The sequence below is a fragment of the Suncus etruscus genome, chromosome 1 (genome assembly GCF_024139225.1).
Source record: "Suncus etruscus isolate mSunEtr1 chromosome 1, mSunEtr1.pri.cur, whole genome shotgun sequence".
Taxonomy (NCBI): Eukaryota; Metazoa; Chordata; class Mammalia; order Eulipotyphla; family Soricidae; genus Suncus; species Suncus etruscus.
In genome coordinates this window covers 35,179,680-35,201,304 of record NC_064848.1, presented here as the reverse complement: position 1 = coordinate 35,201,304, position 21,625 = coordinate 35,179,680, and the positions used below count along the sequence as shown (strand labels likewise).

General features: G+C 36.0%; 1 protein-coding gene across 3 annotated transcripts in view; it reads left to right on the top strand.

The window, feature by feature from the left end:
* PTPRD (protein tyrosine phosphatase receptor type D) overlaps nt 1–21,625 on the top strand; it is a 1,813,832-nt gene that overhangs the window by 1,454,409 nt on the left and 337,798 nt on the right. For all 3 annotated transcript variants that reach the window (XM_049770278.1, XM_049770286.1, XM_049770270.1), the window contains exons 9-10: nt 8,129–8,274; nt 12,224–12,365. In XM_049770278.1, coding sequence (XP_049626235.1) covers nt 8,129–8,274; nt 12,224–12,365 — 288 coding nt within the window. The remainder of the gene's footprint in view (nt 1–8,128; nt 8,275–12,223; nt 12,366–21,625) is intronic.

The window sequence follows — 21,625 nt, the reverse complement described above, 5'->3', positions numbered from 1 at the left end:
GCAGGTCTAGTATATTTTTGTTGGGTTTCCATTTGGTTGACCTATCAAGTGTTGACAAGCCTGTGTTGAGGTCTCCCACAATTATTGTGTTATTATTGATATCCTTCTTCAGATTTGTCAACAATTGTATTAAATACTTTGCTGGACCCTCATTCGGTGCGTATATGTTTAGGAGAGTGATTTCTTCTTGCTGTACAAATCCCTTGATTAGTACATAATATCCATCTTTGTCCCTTACAATTTTTCTGAGTATAAAGTTTGTGTCATCTGATATTAGTATGGCCACCCCCGCTTTTTTAAGGGTGTTGTTTGCTTGAATGATTTTCCTCCAGCCTTTGATTTTGAGTCTATGTTTATTCTGACTATTCAGGTGTGTTTCTTGTAGACAGCAGAAGGTTGGCTTCAGTTTTTTGATCCATTTCGCCACTCTGTGCCTCTTAACTGGTGCATTTAGTCCATTGACATTGAGAGAAATAATTGTCATGGGATTTATTGCCATCTTTGTGTAGAAGTTTGGTGTGTTTTTTGTTCTGTCTTGTTTTTAGAGTAGATCTTTCAGTTTTTCTTTTAAGGCTGGTTTTGAGTCTGCAAAGATTTTGAGCTGTTGTTTATCTGTGAAGCCGTGTATACATCCGTCAAACCTGAAACTTAGTTTTGCTGGGTGCAATATTCTTGGCGAAGCATTTATTTCATTGAGTTTTGCCACTACGTCCCACCACTGCCTTCTGGCCTTGAGTGTTTCTGGTGACAGGTCTGCTGTAAATTTCAAGGATGCTCCGTGGAATGTAATTTCCCTTTTCGATCTTGCTGCTTGCAGTATTCTATCTCTATCGGTGGGTTTCATCATGGTGACTAGGATGTGTCTTGGGGTGTTTCTACTGGGGTCTTTTTTAGCTGGTACTCTTCGGGCATGCAGGATTTGGTCACATGTTTTCTTTAGCTCTGGTAGTTTCTCTGTGATGATGTTCTTAACCATTGATTCTTCCTGAAGATTTTCTTCTTGGGTCTCTGGAACTCCAATGATTCTGAAGTTGTTTCTGTTGAGCTTATCAAAGACTTCTATTTTCATCTTCTCATATTCTTTGAGTAAATTTTCCATTGTCTGATCATTTGATTTGAGGTTTTTTTCTAATCTCTTCTGCTGTGTAAAGTTGTTATGCATCTCATCTTCTAAAGCACTAATTCTATCCTCAGCTGCTGTTAACCTGTTGGAAAACTCATCCATTATGTTCTTCAATTCGTCTATTGAGTTTTTCAGACCTGTTATCTGATCTGATATTTCAGTTTGGAGTTTTCTGATTTCTGTCTTCATATTCTCTTGATTTTTATTAGTGCTCTGATTTATACTTTCTTTGATATCTGATAGCAACCTCCATATTTCGTCTCTAAACTCCATTTCTGAAAGACTGCTTAGGTAGTTGGTCGTTGTTGGGTCATCAGAGTTTCCATCTTCATTCTCTATGGTTGAAGTTGGTCTGCGTAGTCTCCCCATTGTCTCGCTTACGCTGTGGGTTTTTCTACGTGTTGTGGTGGTACTCATTGGCGAGGTGGAGTGCGCGGCCGCGAAGCGCAGCGGAGCGGCCGCGCTCCGGCCCCCAAACACTCACCTCAGCCGAGGCAAGCCGTCAGGGGATGCCTGGGGAGGCCCCCAAGTGTCTGCCAAGCAAAGAAACCAGCACAATCCACAACTCCAACAGAAAACTCACAGCCCCAGCGAGACACGCCTTGAAGAGATTAATGCTGAATCAGGTCAAAGTTCCCAGGTTGATGCAGGCTGGGGGAGGTCCCAAAATGTCTGCCGGGCCTAGGGGTCCAGCAGTCAGCCTGATCTGCAACTCCGGCCCCCAAACACTCACCTCAGCCGAGGCAAGCCGTCAGGGGATGCCTGGGGAGGCCCCCAAGTGTCTGCCAAGCAAAGAAACCAGCACAATCCACAACTCCAACAGAAAACTCACAGCCCCAGCGAGACACGCCTTGAAGAGATTAATGCTGAATCAGGTCAAAGTTCCCAGGTTGATGCAGGCTGGGGGAGGTCCCAAAATGTCTGCCGGGCCTAGGGGTCCAGCAGTCAGCCTGATCTGCAACTCCGGCCCCCAAACACTCACCTCAGCCGAGGCAAGCCGTCAGGGGATGCCTGGGGAGGCCCCCAAGTGTCTGCCAAGCAAAGAAACCAGCACAATCCACAACTCCAACAGAAAACTCACAGCCCCAGCGAGACACGCCTTGAAGAGATTAATGCTGAATCAGGTCAAAGTTCCCAGGTTGATGCAGGCTGGGGGAGGTCCCAAAATGTCTGCCGGGCCTAGGGGTCCAGCAGTCAGCCTGATCTGCAACTCCGGCCCCCAAACACTCACCTCAGCCGAGGCAAGCCGTCAGGGGATGCCTGGGGAGGCCCCCAAGTGTCTGCCAAGCAAAGAAACCAGCACAATCCACAACTCCAACAGAAAACTCACAGCCCCAGCGAGACACGCCTTGAAGAGATTAATGCTGAATCAGGTCAAAGTTCCCAGGTTGATGCAGGCTGGGGGAGGTCCCAAAATGTCTGCCGGGCCTAGGGGTCCAGCAGTCAGCCTGATCTGCAACTCCGGCCCCCAAACACTCACCTCAGCCGAGGCAAGCCGTCAGGGGATGCCTGGGGAGGCCCCCAAGTGTCTGCCAAGCAAAGAAACCAGCACAATCCACAACTCCAACAGAAAACTCACAGCCCCAGCGAGACACGCCTTGAAGAGATTAATGCTGAATCAGGTCAAAGTTCCCAGGTTGATGCAGGCTGGGGGAGGTCCCAAAATGTCTGCCGGGCCTAGGGGTCCAGCAGTCAGCCTGATCTGCAACTCCGGCCCCCAAACACTCACCTCAGCCGAGGCAAGCCGTCAGGGGATGCCTGGGGAGGCCCCCAAGTGTCTGCCAAGCAAAGAAACCAGCACAATCCACAACTCCAACAGAAAACTCACAGCCCCAGCGAGACACGCCTTGAAGAGATTAATGCTGAATCAGGTCAAAGTTCCCAGGTTGATGCAGGCTGGGGGAGGTCCCAAAATGTCTGCCGGGCCTAGGGGTCCAGCAGTCAGCCTGATCTGCAACTCCGGCCCCCAAACACTCACCTCAGCCGAGGCAAGCCGTCAGGGGATGCCTGGGGAGGCCCCCAAGTGTCTGCCAAGCAAAGAAACCAGCACAATCCACAACTCCAACAGAAAACTCACAGCCCCAGCGAGACACGCCTTGAAGAGATTAATGCTGAATCAGGTCAAAGTTCCCAGGTTGATGCAGGCTGGGGGAGGTCCCAAAATGTCTGCCGGGCCTAGGGGTCCAGCAGTCAGCCTGATCTGCAACTCCGGCCCCCAAACACTCACCTCAGCCGAGGCAAGCCGTCAGGGGATGCCTGGGGAGGCCCCCAAGTGTCTGCCAAGCAAAGAAACCAGCACAATCCACAACTCCAACAGAAAACTCACAGCCCCAGCGAGACACGCCTTGAAGAGATTAATGCTGAATCAGGTCAAAGTTCCCAGGTTGATGCAGGCTGGGGGAGGTCCCAAAATGTCTGCCGGGCCTAGGGGTCCAGCAGTCAGCCTGATCTGCAACTCCGGCCCCCAAACACTCACCTCAGCCGAGGCAAGCCGTCAGGGGATGCCTGGGGAGGCCCCCAAGTGTCTGCCAAGCAAAGAAACCAGCACAATCCACAACTCCAACAGAAAACTCACAGCCCCAGCGAGACACGCCTTGAAGAGATTAATGCTGAATCAGGTCAAAGTTCCCAGGTTGATGCAGGCTGGGGGAGGTCCCAAAATGTCTGCCGGGCCTAGGGGTCCAGCAGTCAGCCTGATCTGCAACTCCGGCCCCCAAACACTCACCTCAGCCGAGGCAAGCCGTCAGGGGATGCCTGGGGAGGCCCCCAAGTGTCTGCCAAGCAAAGAAACCAGCACAATCCACAACTCCAACAGAAAACTCACAGCCCCAGCGAGACACCCTGAGTTGACTTCTTAACCTTAAGAATTCCTTAAAAATTCCTTTCTTTCGTGGATATTACCAGTAGGTTTCAGTGGTTCTTGCCTGAGAATGTCTAACTCTACTGCACTTCAGGGCTGATTTTTCCCTCAATGGAGCAGTTTGCTAAGGATGATAAAAGGAAGATTCCCAGTGTTGTTTATTGCTCTTCCCTAAATATGATACATAAAAGTACTCACTAGGCATATCATCTTGTTTTTAGTGATATCTTATATGGAATCACTTATATGGTAATCATTACAGGCAAAGTTAATGTATGCTGGTTATACTTAAAGCAATGTCCACATCTTTTTTTTTTTTTGGAAGTAAAATCAGTAGCATGCAACTATCTTGAGCTGTGTGGGAAATAACCTAAGGGATTCCTGGAGCTACTCTTGCTCCTCTGCTCTGAATGCATCCTGAGAATGTAGTCTTAGAAAACAGACACATTCTAGACTATCAACCATGTCTCACTGTTGACTCAAAAGCAGATTTAGCTTCTATTTTCCATGTAGAATGTTCACTTTCTGGGCCTAAAGGCCATCTGAATTCTGAAATGCCTGGCTTGTCATAGTCCTCATTCTTCAAAACTAGCCTAAGCAGAAATATAGGTTACATAGCACAGTATCTTGAGATGGGTAACACTGTCAGTTGTAATAAAGGAAGAATGCCTATTTAAATTCAAGTGCTTATGAATTTTTATTTTTATTGTATCTTTACAGTTTTTAATTTTCTTTTTCCTTTTGATGTTTTTATTTTGGGGCCACATCCAGCAATGCTCAAGTTTTTCCTGTCTCTGTACTCAGAAATTACTCCTACTGGTACACTTTTGGTGACAAGGATAAAACCTGGGCTGGCAACATGCAAGGCAAATTCCTTACCTTGTTCTAGATCCTTGAGCCATGATCTTTACATTCTTGATATTTACTTCATTAGACTAAGTAACAGTAGTGATGGTTGTAATTGATGTAATTTAAATTTGAGAATTGTGATTTTTGTGAATCAGTATGTGGCATCCTTTCAATTCCTTATTTCTTCCCTATTCAAAGAATGACTATTTGGGGCTGTATCCATAATAAAAGAAATTAGAATTTTTTTTAAACGAAGATGTAGAGAAGGGATGATATGTTTACATCACTCCACAAATCAGTATTTTATTTACCCAATTTATTTGTTGGTGTTATTTATTCCTCTTCTTTACTTTAACTGGCCTAACAGTGTCATTTTTAAAGTGTGTCCAAAGATTATTTAGCAAACAAATAAGATCATTGGAAAGAGTTTACGATGTTATCTAGAATATTAACTCTTTATCATAGAATGATGACTTTTAACCTTTTTGGGGTTTGGATTTTGTGGAAAAATTAAAAAATCATAACTTTAAATGATGTATCAATAAATCTTTTTCATATTTAGAGAAAAGAAAATCTATACAAGGACATCATATTTTAGTTTTGTATATATTGCTTTTTGGACTACAACTGTTGACACTCAGGGATTACTCTGGCTATGCACTCAGAAATCGCTCCTGGCTTGGTGGACCATTTGGGATGCTGGGGGACTGATCCTTTTCATCCTAGGTCAACCTTGTGAAGGAAAATGCTCAACCACTGCACCATCAATCTGATCCCTGATATATTATTTTTTTATATTTTTACCAAAAAAATTAATTTAAGGACCATTTTGGAGCTATTTTTTGAAGAATACTAAGAAACTACAGTGGTAATTTGTAGGATTAAAAAGAAATATTTTCTATAATTACTTTAAAATATTTTTTCAATGAAAGTTAATAAGAGAGGAGAGGGTTGGAGAGATAATACAGTAGGCATGGCATTTGCCTTATACATGGCTAACTCCATTGTCACGTCTGATCCTCCTAGCATGGCCAGTAGTGATTCAGAATATAGAAATAGGAATAAATCCTGAGCACCATAGCATGAGGTGAAAAGACCTGACTGTCCACACCATACCTTCCTCTCATCTCTGTAAAACTAAAAAGAAGGAATGAAGAATATTTTAACAGGGCTGCTAAAATTAACTTTTTGAATTTCAAAGACTGTCAACTCTAATTTCTTGTAAAAACTCAAGAAAAACATCTTTCTACAAATTGAGTAAAGAAAATAAAGTGGATTGGGCCCAGGGACCAAGTGGTCTCAAGTGCATTTGGTGGAAAAAAAAATGGTCAGAACTAAATACCCATGCCAGAGTCAATGACAATAGAATAAAAATACCCAAACTATAAAACTAAACATAAAATGAACCTGTTACACTAGTAGTCCAGGGTGGTAGATATAGGATACTTACTGGAAATTCTGATAGAGGAAGGTCAACATTGATGGTGGGAATGGCCCTAATTCACTGTTACTATATGATGGAAATACACCTAAGAAGGACTTGTAATTTATAGTGGTCTCAATAAAAAATAAAAAACCCACAATATTAGAATATTAGAGTAATAGTACTTACACATGGCAGTTATATGTTGATACTCAGAATTCTTCATATATAACTCATTTACTTCTCATTGCAAAATTAAGTTTTAAGCACTATTTTTATTCCTGTGCTATAGTATATGTTGAAGTTTTTTGTTTTTGTTTTTTGTTTTTTGTTTCTTGGGCCACACCCGGGGACGTTCAGGGGTTATTCCTGGCTATGCACTCAGAAATTGGTCATGGCTTGGGGCAGCATATGGGACTCTGGAGGATCGAACTGCGGGTTGTACTGTTAGCGCCTGCAAGGCAAATGCCCTACTGATTGCACCACCGCTCCAGCCCCATATGTTGAAGTTTGGATTTAGCTATTACACTACTAATAAAGTACACGTTAATAAAGTTCTGCCCCTCCAAAATAAAGACCTCAAGAAATAACGAAAACATGAAGTAGTGAGAAAAACAAAATACTGCCTCCATAGCAACTGCCATGGATTTTGTTTATCTGTTTGTTTATTGGGCCACACCCGGTGATGCTCAGGAGTTACTACTGGCTCTGTGCTCAAAATCGCTCCTGGATTGGGGGACCAAATGGAATGCCAGGGATTGAATCTAGGTCCATCCTGGGTCAACTGTGTTCAGGTCAAAAGCCCTATAGCTGTGCTATTGCTCCGGCCCCTTAACATCTTTTGTTTCACATCTTTCTATTGATTCCTTTTTTTTGTTTGTTTGTTTGCTGATACTCTTTATGTATAGCTTTGCTTTACAATATGTTTTTGTGGCTTATTATTGATAATATATCTAATGTCATACTGTTAAATATATATAACAAGCTATATCTGATATTCCAATTTATATTATACTTTCACTTTTATTATTTTCTATTCCATATTTAATATTTAAGACATGATTTTTAAATCACATTCATGTGCATATATATAAATACTAGCATTATGATATTTTTTGTATCTTAAAATAAAAAGAAATAAGAAAAAAATTTGATGGACATGAAAATTCCTGGGAAGTCCACTGCTCATTCTAAGAATCTTTATGTTTGCTTATTTATTTAAATAAGCAAATTTTCATTTTAATTCATCTTCTTTTGTCCTCAAAATGTGGAGCTAAATTGCTAAGAAGGCGAGGCATAATATCTGCATTTGAGAGTCACCTCACTAGTCACCTGCTTCTTGCCAAACCTTTTAATTGGAGTATATTTCTTGTCTCTTTACAATTTTGTAGAATTTCTCTTAAATGTCACTAATTTGAATAGTTTAGTGATGGCAATGTTACTTCCTGGCAGTGCCTGATAGTGGTATGGAAGCAAAGGGCTCAAGTTTTACTTACTTTGATTGATGAGCTCGTTTTGTTACAGAGAACAAATTGGATTTTTTAATACCAGTAATAAAAATTAATGTGTGATGTTGCTTTATGTATGTTATTGGAGCTCTGCCTTGATACAGGTTTTGCCAATAAAAACACATTTAGATAAAATGACTCAAAGTTACCTGCCTTTTTTTAAAATACCTTCAATAGTAAGAGACACTTTATTTTGTATTCCTCATTTATTTATATTAATATGTGTGTATTGGGGAGATATGGACTTGAAGCATGAAACAGAATTGGGAACATCAGTGGCATTTGATGAGGCTGCACTTTTTGTTATGCTTTTTTTTATTTTTTGTTTGTTTGTTTTATCTAATAGCTGTCTCTTTTTGTTTCAGCACCTCCTAGGTTTACACGAACTCCTGTTGACCAGACTGGGGTCTCTGGTGGAGTTGCCTCATTCATTTGCCAAGCTACAGGAGACCCAAGACCAAAAATTGTCTGGAATAAAAAAGGAAAGAAAGTCAGCAATCAGAGATTTGAGGTATTGTTCTATTTCTTTTGGGGCCGAGTATATGCATTGTAGCTTTGGTTTATCTGTTACTTCCTCACTATTCCCTATGATTTGATTATATGTATATTAAGCTACTAAATATTTATAATTTTTATGTTAAGAAGTACTTAATTAAAATGGCTTTTTGGGGGTGCTATTTTTTAAATAATATTTTATTTAAACACCTTGATTACAAACATGATTGTGGTTGGGTTTCAGTCATGTAAAGAACACGCCCCATCACCAGTGCAGCATTCCCATCACCAATGTCCCAAATCTCCCTCCTACCCACCCTATCCCTGGCTGTTCTCTAGACAGGCTTTCCACTTCCCTCATTCATTCATATTGTTATGATAGTTTGAGATTCTGATGGTTGACTTGCTTCTATCCATACCAGTTTTAAAGCAGAATTTTAAGCATCTTTCCGTTCTCATTTTCAGACTGCCTTTGTAGTGTGAAATGGAGCCTTACATATAAATATAATTATTTCTAGATAATATGTGTGTACTTCTCATGGTAATGGCATTATTAAGTTACATACTCCTCCCTTAACCAATCTATTGTGTATGTTATCACCTAAATAATTTAAAGTAATCAGAGTCTACCTTTTGGGCGGGTATTAAATAAGTTCTATGGTTGGGATTGAGGGAAATGTTTACCAAACAGAATTTAAGTTCTTATTACCTGAAGAAGTGGAATAGATTCTGTTCAGCAGTAGCAAACGTTGTCTTCTATACCTCACACCTGTTGTTTATATGGAACAGGAACTAGAATGAGAAATGTAACCTAAATTAGGTTAATATTACAGTTAATCCTATTAGAAAAATAAAGTCTCTTTATTCATAAAAGCTAGTGCCAAGTTGGAAATACAATTGCCATCACACTGAACAAGATGAAACCTAATCAAAACACATAGTCTTTGGGGATTTTTATGAACTTTATGGTTTAGGATTTACTCATTCTAGAGTAAAATTACATGGCCACAGATGAGAAGTATAGAGTGTCACACTATCATGTAAGACATAAAGAGTGTATTGCCAGACTGTTTAGAGAAAAGGAAGACTTTCAGACTACCCTGTATTATACAGTTCTATTCCTTAATGTAATCCACCAGCTAATTCACAATTTGACAAATTAAATACAATTTCTAATTTAAATGACTTAGAAACTACACTATTCAGAAAGGTTTGCTTTTGATTATTTTTATTTAGTTCTCAGTGATAAGTAATCCAAATTTGTCAAGCATGGCTCCTAATTGTATATAAATAAACTTAGTATATAGTAATTATTATGCCACTTTAGTAATTGTATATACTGCTAAAATTTTAAAACTGGAACATAGCTTAAAATGAAACAAACTAAATATGGTGTTTCTTCTTTTCTCTTTAAAAGCAATTGCTACTATGAATTTAATGAAAAATAAACAAATATGGGACTGGAGAGATAGAATGAAGGTAGTGCATTTGCCTTGCATGCAGAAAGATGGTGGTTTGAGTCCCAGCATCCCATATGGTTCCCGGAGCCTGCCAGGAGTGATTTCTAGTGTAAAGTCAAGAGTAACCCCTGAGCACTGCCGGGTGTGACCCAAAGACCAAAGGAAAAATAAAAGAAAAGAAAAAAGAAAAATAAACAAATACCAATGAAATATTTCCTACATAATTAAGAAAATTATTTTGTGTACATATTGATACACTATATTTTACATTAATGTGAATAAATTTGGCATTATGCTTACTATTTTTTCTAGACCAATCTAATATCAAAAATTAAATCGTAATGCAAACCATCATTAACAGTATGATAAATTACTCAATAATAATACAAAAATAATAAATTATAATAGTATTTCAAAGCATTTGCTATATTTAGTATTCCTAATGAAAATTATAGAGACATACCTAGAGAAAACTAATTATTTTTATATGGAACATTGATTTTACGTACATCAATTATATCAGCTCTTGGGATCAAGATATTTAATAGATAACCACTATATGTATAATGTTAGGTTTCACTAGTTATATTAACCTTAAATTTAACTTATTTAGAGACAGTGATTTCATTTGCAGACATTGATTTCATTACCTCTTCTGTATATATGTGTATAATGACAAATAGAGTGCTAAGCCCAGAATCAGCTAACATCAAATAAAAAGTAGTAAACAGGCTTTTTGAATTGTTAAGTTACAACTCAAATTTTTAATATGTGACATGACTTATTTTAATCGATAGGTTCGATTTTAAGAAATCATTTTATGCATAAATGTAGTGTCTTCTAACAATTAATGAAATTTTAAATAGCAGTAAAATGTTTAAATATCTGCCTATATAAAGTCTGATTATTCTTGAATACATATTTTAATTATTACTCCTTTGACATCAGTAAACATGAATTTTTTCTCTACCCAAATACTTGTATATTTATTTAGGAGGTCTGCTTAGTAGAATGAAATCAAACTGTGGTATATTGAGAAATGAGGCATATTGATAAAGTGCATGACTTTAAAACATTAATGAAGATTCAGGAAGATAGTGAAGAGGTAGGGTGATTGTACAAAAGAACTAGGTTTGATCCCCATTACCTTGATCTCCTGAGCCCTGCCATGAGTATCTTTGAGAGCAGGCCAAAGATTATACTCTGAGCACTACTGGGTATGGTTCTAAATATAAACAAAAACATGGAACAAGGGCTGAAGCAGTGGCGCAGAGCAGTAAGGCGTCTGTCTTGCTGGCTTTGCCTAGAGCAGAGAACGGTTTGATCCCCTGGCATCCCGTATGGTCCCCAAACCAGGAGTGAATTCTTAGCACATAGACAGGAGTAACCCCTGAGCATCACCAGGTGTGGCCCCAAAAAACAAACAAAAAATGGAAGAATTAAATATAGGAGGAGATGAACAATAGATCTAAAAAGAGCATGTTTAAAATATTTAGTCTCTTCCATACACTGACATATATATGTAATATACAAAATGTGCAACTTAGCCTTTGTAAATGTATTTATAAAACACTCTTAACTTACTCATATCTTGACATTTTACAGGGTAGTAAACACTCATAAGAAGCCTGGCATATGAGTAAACATTGAGAAAATGTACTAAGAAAACAGAGGGTTTCAGTTTTGCTATCATGTTTATCAATATTCTCTTCCTCCTCATTCTCATCATCATTATTCTGAAGGCTAGTACTTGAATTATAGGATTTCTAGTGTTGCTAGACTGTTTCAGAGAATAGTTCATAATGATAGTGAATTCAGGCTTACAATTTAGGACATTAATTTTCTGCCTGATGAAGCAAACCTCCATTTTACAGCAAAAGTTCTCTAAAATGAAGAAAAAAAGCTAGAGCAAACACTGGAATGATTTATGACAAAATTAATGCACGCCATCGAGCTCTTGGTTGTGAAAGTCGTCTTGTTGGCTGCCTAAGTATGAGATTTATGCAGTTTCTCTTCATGGTTTGTTCATCTATATAGTTCAGGATGAGACACTTTAAGCCAGAAAAGCCACTGTGGTGACGTGCATTAATATTTTACTTTATAATTACAATTATTAAATGGATCCACATGTGCTTGAATGATGTCACAGACCGAATAATTCGAGACATTTATCCACCATTGTAGCAAGTCTATTGCAAAATTAATAGAGTCAAAATGACCTGGATAAACACACACTAAGATTATTTTTTAAGTCAATTCTGTATAATTTTCAGGGGAGGCTAGAAATCTCTATTTTTGCATATACAATTTATGTCTTCACATTCCTCAGTAGATTAATTACATTATACCAAATAGTTTGTTTCTCTGCTGTATCTGAAATCAGTCTTAAAAATGCTGCTAGGTTTGATCAGAATTTAATGACAGGCTCACCACTGCCTTAAGAGGTTTGGCAGACAGGTAGGCAATTGTAACAACACCTGTGACAGCTAGTGTTTCCTCTAATAGGTAATAGAGTTTGACGATGGATCTGGATCAGTTCTCAGAATACAGCCATTACGGACTCCAAGGGATGAGGCCATTTATGAATGTGTGGCCTCCAATAACGTGGGAGAAATAAGTGTATCTACCAGACTCACAGTTTTGCGTGGTAAGTTCGAGTCCAACTTTGTTGCTTGTGTTGTTATCATCATTCTGAATCGCAGGTGTTCTTTTGTAGCATCATTAAAAAGACTCTCATTCACATGAAGTTTAAATTGAAATAAAATTTTGCTCACGGGTCAAACTCCGTGAATGCCTTTTTTCATTATGGAACTTGAAGAAAAGATAATCAGGGAGAACGAAAATCCCATGTAAGTGCTGATTTCAAATACCATTTTGATGCCATTTTGATTTCGGGTAGGGAACTTAGAAAGGAAACAGTGTATGTTGTTCTTTGGCATTTTAACTGTACCTATGTGTGGTTTTTATATGTAGGTCAGCAGCTACTTTCTGCTAATTAATCAAAGTTGACATTGATGCTTGCAATGACATTGCAATGACATTGATGTTTTCCTCATAAACAAAGGAATCCAAAGAAGAAAAGCAGTAAATTGAGAGCAGGAATCTTAGATTATCTATTCTGAACTATAGATAATTTACCTATATCAATGGTTGTAAAATACGTAAGTTTTAAATACTCTTGATCAAGGAAGAACAAATCTAATAGACTTAGAGAAAGTGATAAAAATATTTGCCAGCTTTTAAAATTATGAGGAATCTGAAACTGATGATAAAAGTACAATATACATAATTATAATTATATATTAACATTAATGTGCATATACTTAAATAAACTATGAAAAAATAAACTTATAAATTAATGTTTTAAGTGTTGGTATCTGAAGCACACCTTGATTAACTTAAAGTTTTATTTGTTCACCAGTATAGAAATCATACTATTATGTACAAAGTATATTGAAAAAGTAGAATAACATAAAATGTATTAGAAACATTTTTTAACTTCTAAGTTCCTTGAACCAACACTTTTAAAACTAAAATAAATAGCCACTTGGATTACTGAAGCTATGTAATTGAAGATTTCTAACAGAACTTGGAGAAAAATATTCCTTTAGACATTTTCACAGAAATTTATAACTTGCTCCCCACGTAAATATGGCATCATCAGCTCCTATGCTTTTTAAATTCAAGTACCCCTGCATAAAATGCACACATTCAAACATTTATGTGATTTTTATTTTCTGCATTCATATCTGTCAAATATAAATACACTTTATGAAAACTTACAACTATTAAATTCATTAATCCTGATTTTTCAAGACTAAGTTTAGCAGTTTTGGAAATCATTCATGAGAAAAATCTAAAGATACTTTGGATAATGGAAAAGTAGTCTAAACACAGCCTTAAAATAGAATCTTTCTCATCTGTTCATGTAAAATGAAGTAAAAGAAGTTGCAAATTTTCTTTGTTTTATAGAAATATCTCTTTATTTAAATGTTCCAAAATAATGACTCATAATTATCTGGATGATAGTCTTTAAAGTAACTGTGGTAAACTGACATTCACAAAATTTGTTGTGATAGTTAACTATAAGAATAAGATTCACCATCACAGTTGATAAGCTTTGTGTCCATTTAAAATTCATTTTCCTCCAAGTACTGCTGGCAAATGTTCAAGCTTTGCTCTGTAGTAGATGAAAATGACTCTACACTCTTCAGTCAGTGGCCATCATCTGGCATTCATTTTGTTCACATGGGTCATTTACTTTTTCCCCGCTTTGCTGACAATGTCAAAAAATATGTCAACTATCATGATGGGTTTTTTCTAAGTGAGCTGTATGGAGATCACTAATTTTCTTCACACAGGCTACTAGAAAACCTAATTAATTAAAGATGAAAACATCTGACCTATGTGGCTAATACTGAAGACATTGAAATAATGTCCTGTCCACCTATGTGTAGTAGTGTTTCAAAGAGGACTTTCTCTCTATAGTTTATTTCATATTTTCCTAGGACTGATAAACTCTTTTAGAAAGAGTAACTGAGACCTGAGGTTGTCTGGGGATGAGCTGTTTAGGCAACAGTTTTTATATGTCAGTCTCAGTAGATTTTGGAAAGGTAGTTCTGGAAGAGAGGGATTTACTTATAGCCCCTAGATTATAAATTCTCTTAGTTTTCCTAGTTCTAAAAGTCTTTGGATCACTGAGCAGAACAATTATTTATATATATGTTCCCCAGTCTATGCAGAACATAAAGTAAAGGTATCATATCTTACCTTAAGTTACCAAGTACTAAAATGTCCCTAATTATGCAATACTGCTAGATTTTAGGCTTTAGAAGATATTTGCTTTTAATGAGAGGCAATCTTAAGACTATATATGATTTAGGATGAAAGAGTATCATCCAGATGGACTTGAGTCTTTCTAAGTGGTTCACTGGCCACTCTCTTTTATTGACCAACAATATCAGGAGGAACACTTGCTATAGAAATTAAGATGGGCCCGGAGAGATAGCACAGCTGCGTTTGCCTTGCAAGCAGCCGATCCAGGACCAAAGGTGGTTAGTTTGAATCCCGGTGTCCCATATGGTCCCCCGTGCCTGCCAGGAGCTATTTCTGAGCAGACAGCCAGGAGTAATCCCTGAGCACCGCCGAGTGTGACCCAAAAACCAAAACCAAAAAAAAAAAAAAAAAAAAAAAAGAAATTAAGATAAGGGGCCGGAGCTTTGGCACAAGCAGTAAGGCATCTGTCTTGCCCTCGCTTGCCTAGGATGGATCGTGGGTTGATCCACTGGTGTCCCATATGGTCCCCACCCCCCCCAGCCAGGAGCAATTTCTGAACACATAGTCAGGAGTAACCCCTGAGTGTCACAAGTTATGGCTTAAAAAAAAAAGCAAAAAAAATTAAGATAAAAGGGGAGGAGGGGAACTAGTACAGTGGATAAGGCACTGACCTTGCATTTGACCCACCCCAGTTTAATCCCCAACATTCTATATGATCCTTCAAATTCCATCAGGAATAAATTGTGAGTGCATAGTCAAGAATTGCACTCCTGAATATTGCTTCAAGTTGTTCGACCAAATTACAAGATTTTGATTTAAATAATAGGTGATATAAGTGTATATAGATATAGATATATACATTCTTATTACCCAAGAGAACATGAAATATGCTAGGTTTTAAAAACTCAGTGTATTATTTTTAGAAATTTCCTAATTCCCCCAAATTGGAAGCATCACACACACTAGTACCAAAGAATGTAAAATAAATAACAGTGTTCTTTATTTAGGGGAAACTAACTGATTTAGAAAATATCTAAAGTACAATTATTAACTTCAGTAATCACTGAATATATGAGAAAATTCCATTACCTAGTTTAGCAGATAAATTTCATTGAAATAGTACTTATGCATGTATAACTACTCCATACATAAATGCATCCTATTTTATAAATGATCCTAGCAAGAATAAGAAAATAAACAAAGTACCAAGTAAATATAGGTCTCATTTTATTTGCTTTCAACTCTGTCTATGTCACCAAGAAGTGCTGTAACAAGTTGAGCAAATGCATTAACTTTTAATGCCTGTCTTTTTTTTTTCCCACTTCACATGTACATGGAAGGCATTGGATTAGTGATCCCTCAGATAATACCTATCCAGCTTTCTATGATTCAGTGACATGCCTATTTTAGAAAATCAGTTTTTGCAAGATAGGAAAAATATTCTCCCTGAAGGTGACTGTAACTGTGATAGTAAAACACATAGGGAGCAGTTGTATGAGACAGAGAAGGCATTTCATTGGGAAATGGAGAATAATGTTTGCATAATATGTCAGTTTCAAAAAAAAAGTAAGCCATTATAGCAGTTGTTTAAAAAAAAATAACAGACACACAACTTTTATAATCTTTCAGAGAGAAGGCAGCCTACTCTCTCTACCATTGTGTACTACCCTGTGATCAGAATTAGCATGTTCATTACAGTCTCATTTTATTAATGCCTCTTTTTGAAGATGAACACAGTTGTCCCTGCTGTGAAAATGGTACTTTGCCGTTTATGTTATAAAGTGGTCTCCGTTGGGGATCCAGGCTAGGAACATTAAAGAACAAAGCACAGCTGCTTGACTGTCACACAAAAGGATTTGTATGAAAGACTGGAACAAAAGGAAGGGTGCCCAAAAGAGAAAAAAAATGCTGACAATTATAGTACTGACTCAAGATTACTAGAAAAGGTTTATCAAATATATGAATATGTAGAATAAATGAATACCACTGTGATAGTCTTCTCATACGTTACATTTCCATGCTGAAAAGGGTGTTGATTGGAAGAGACATATAAGTAAACAACTACCACTGACTTTCAGTAGTAAAATGCTTAGTAAGTTATTCTTTACGTATTATTCTCATAAAGCAAGCATCTATGTGGCCAAATCATTTTTAAGAAAGAAACTGCAGGCATGTGTTTGAGGCCAATTTCTGATTCAGTGTGATCTGGTCATAATGTTTGTGATTCAGACTGCTTTCTTTGATTTGTTCTCTGATCTATGTGTCCTAGAGTTATGTATGAAAGCCTTCAGAGAGAATATGTGCTTTGTAAATTAATGATTTAAGTAAAGACAATTTTTTATTTTTGCTTTTTATGTTTAGTTTGAAAAATTTAACAATGAATAGTGAGTCATGTGTTGACAATTGATTGACTTGGAATCACAGAATGGAGTCAGAAATGTGAAGCTGAAGAGAATTTGGTATTTACTTCACTGATTTCCTCATTTTTCATATATGAAACCAAGATCTACAGAGTTTGAAAATTTTTTCTTTTTTGTGGTCATATAGCTAAATTCCCTTTATAAATGTTGTACTTTTATTATTGTTGTCATTATTGTTTTGGACCACACCTAGAGGCTCCCAATAGGTACTCTTGGCTCTTCACTCACGAATTAATCTTGACCATGCTTGGGGAATCATAAGGGTTGTCCAGGATGGAACCCAGGTCAGATGTAAACAAGGCAAATTGCCAACCTGTTGTACTGTTACTGGTGGCCTCAAATTCCTTTGATTTTGAAATGAATAAAAAAATTCCATTTACTATTATGCAGTGAAAATGTATTCTAACCAATTAGATTGGGGGGTTCATAGAGTTTGCACCACCCCTGATACTGCTTGAAAGACCATGTGCTGTATTAGTGGTTGTATCAATGTTATTAATCCAATGCAGCATGGATAAGATAACCATTGTGCTACCTGTCTACCTCATATATTGTCTTTTGATATATCAGACATTGTCTCTTAGGTGACCAGAAAAAGAAATAAAATCTCAAGAATAAGCTATTAATCAGAAAAGTATTAGTATTAAAAAGTCTTACCCTTCTTATTTGTTATGGGAATGAAGGAAGTTGAAGAGAATATCCATCATTTTATTAACAAAAACAATTATCAATTATATACCTATCTATTTACTACCAATTTTTTGAGAGGAAAAATAACAAGAGAGTTATTGCAATGATTGACCCATGCCATTATTAGACTGGTAACTCAAAAGATCTGCAGGTTGAATTGTAAGGTGAAAGCCAGGTAAATCTGAATCTGAAGGCAGAAGAAAGCCAAAGTCCTAATTTGAATGCATTCAATCAGAAGTTCTTACTTGGGGGAAGTGATTTTTTATTTTATATTTTTGTTGAAGTCATGAACTCATTATTTGATCTACATTTCTATTAGGGAGAATAATTAATTTTATTCATTCTACTGTTCTAAATGTTAATCTCATTCCAAAAAACACTCAATATAATACCAAAAATAAAATTTGACATAAAGATTAGACATGTAAGTGAGTATAAACAATGGTACCTCAAAACATAATAGAAGTAAAAAAAAAAGGTAGTAGAAGAAATGAGACTGAGAGCTTACTTAATTGCTAAGAAGATTAAATGACACAAGCAAGAGGCTTGTGACTAAACTCACAAAAACCATCTATCAGTTGAAATTTGCAATCATTAAAATTTTTTTAAGAAATAGTACAAGCAATTCACAGCTCTTTACACAAATTTGACATATCTATACTTTCAGACTTTTTGTCTAGCTTTCATTGATGAAATTTGAACAGTTTTTAAAGAGAAAATTTCCTGGCATTCAAAATTAGTTTTATTTTAAGATACCAATTAATATGTAGTTTTAAAAGTTGTGCATGCATAATTTATTGGGATTTGGGGCATAGACATACCAAATGCCTCATCTACAGTTTAATTATCAAAATCCAATTATATATCTCTTTAGAAGTATAATAACTTATTTTATCTTATTAAGAAAACAATGAATTGCAAATTAATGCCACATTAAACACAAATATGATGACATGCATTCTGGTAATCTTGAGATTCTGGTAATTGAGAGCAGGAGAAAATGCCTCATATTCATAATCTTTCTAAATCTGCTTGAATTTTAATTTATATCTCAAAAGTTCTCAACTATGTATCTTTCAAATTTATCATTAATTTAAAATTTTTATCCTGACATTAAACAAGTATTATTGTCACTCTATACAAAATATTTTTCCTAGCTAAGTGATTATGACCAGAGTATAAATTATTATATTTTTCTAACATGTATGATGACAAATTTGTGGAAGTGATAATTTGCTCTGATATGTCAAATTTAGATAGTTTTTACAGTCGAACTCCAGAGAGACTAATTTAAAACAAAAGGGATTTCGTATACTGATCAGGACTAGTACTAGCAAATTAAAGGTTTCAGATATTTTCTACCCTTTTAAGTTTGGTATGCACACTTCACTTCTTTTTATTTTTGTTTTTATTTAACTTTATGAATATTCATAGAACTATTATTTATCAGACATCTAGCAATGTAGGAAAGTTACAGTCAGAAGAATTTGACTTAAATAATGTTAAATTTAATTATTAATAATTAAACACTATATGGATACATTAAAAATTCGATAAGGAAGATATTTTATGGTTGATAAGCTTATTTAATGTGTGCATCATTTGTTTAATTTGCTTCACAATTTTAATTAAGCACAATTATATTCTTATTTCTAAGAACTTTTTTTTATGTCCCAGTTTCTTATATATTTAACCTTCATTATTTTATGTCCTGAAAATATCTCTAGCCCCTACTGAATACCTAACAAATATTTATAAATGAATATGTAATTATTTAAATATATATAGTAATGCAAACTTACAGTTTGCATAAGAGAATATATGAATATATATTAAACTCAGTTTACATTTCATGGGTAAAATACTAACATTTCAGTGCCTATTATAAAATAGTGATTGAAAATCAGATGAAGTGGAAAATACTAGGGAATATGAAATAGAAGAAACAGCAAAGACAAATGCACAGTTTTTTAAATGGGTTCAGAACAGCAGTGTAATTCTGATATATATATATATAAATATGTTAAAATATTACTTAAATATTCTTTTGAAGCTTCTCTTTTAATAGTGCCTTTTATTATTATTGGTAAAATTGAAGACATATTTGTATAAAACACTGCACAGAGTTATTCAAAGGTAAATATTTGCTAGAAGCTGTTAATTTGGTTCTTCTTACTCTATTATTTTTTTAATTTTAGCTATATGGCATCACTTTATTTTTTCATCTCCATAATCAGACAGGAAGTTCAGTGTAGACAGGGTTGTTGTTCTTTTGTAAAATTTTTATTGCCAATAGTATTTATTCAGAGCAGTAATTTGGGTTATAACATGTTAGTAACTTTTCAATCAGCATTAAATAACTGAGTGAACAAATAATAAATTTTGTGAAGTTTCTAAGTAACTGTTCTTCAGAACTAGTTAATTTTAGGGTTTTATTTCAAACTATATAATTAGTAGAATAAGTTACTTCTGCATCATATACATGAGAAACAATTAGTATTAATTTTGATGGGGGCACACTCAGTTACTCTCAAGGTTACTCCTGGCTATGCACTCAGAAAAAGCTCTTTTCTCAGGGGACCATATGGTCCATCCTGGGTCAGCCACATACAAGGTAAACACCCTACTGCTGCGCCATTATTCCAGTCTCTAGTATTATTATTCTATTCTTTTTTTTTTTTTTTTTGACTTTTGGGTCACACCCAGTGTGCTCAGGGGTTACTCCTGGCTGTCTGCTCAGAAATAGCTCCTGGCAGGCACGGGGGACCATATGGGACACGATTCGAACCAACCACTTTTGGTCCTGGATCAGCTGCTTGCAAGGCAAACACCGCTGTGCTATCTCTCTGGGCCCTTATTATTCTATTCTTAATAACTTAATTGAATAGATCACTCTATATCAAAAACAAATACAAATAAAAAGATGGCATATAAATTGCCATATTACTGTCTTCATCAAATCTACATTCTCAAAGTTTTGGACAATAAAATTGCCATAATTGTGGTTAAAAAAACAATGCAGTTATATGGCTCTACCATGGGTGATGTTAATGAAGTATATTTGTAAGTGTATTTATGTTAATCCGCACACATTCTGTAGTACTTGAAACAAGAATCCATGCCTCTTTTAGTGTTCTGTTTGGTGACAGTAAAATTTGTTGAAATGTAGGGTGTATTTGTCCTGTATTGCCTCTACTAACTTAAGTAAATTCACCTATATTCTTATATCTAAATATGTTCTGAGAAACAATTATATTTATAGAAAGCTTTAGGATATAATTTTCTTAGGTTCTGAAAAGATATGAGTAGGTTAAAAATGCCTTAATTATTTTCATAGTAATATTGCCACTGTTACTCTCTCAACTAATAGAGTAAATTTTATTATCATACTTACCAATTTTATGACTTCTTTTTAAATATATTTTAAATCACCATGATACAGGTACAATGTAATTCATGATTGAGTTTCAGTCTTACAATGTGCAACACCTATTCCTTCATATTTCCTGCTATCAGTGTCCCCAGTTTCTCTCCTGTCCTCTCCCTTGCTGACCAGATTCTATGGCAAACATTTTTCTTTTCCTTCTTTTTCTTCTCTTTTCTTTCTCTTTATCAAGGTGTTAACTTTTCTACTCTATTATGGACCAGTCCTCTTGGTCCTTGCCTATATTTGTCTTTGGGAAATATAACATACTATCTTTTTTTAATAGTCCACAAATGGCTGCAATCATTCTATGTCTATCCCTTTCCCTCAGCAATTTCTTTGACTTCTTTTTGTTCTCAGTAGAAATGACAAACTAGAATAAAATTGAAATTATTTCAGAGTATAGTAATAAAATACCTTGTTACCCCTCCCTCAAAGACCCATTAATTATAAATTGATTTTTCTTAATGAAATATTTATGCTGTACTTTTGTTTATAATTTTTATGTCACATATCTTATCACATTAGACTTGAATTCTCAGATATTACCAAACCTGTTGTAAAGTGTCATCAAATACTATGGCTGACTTATTGTGG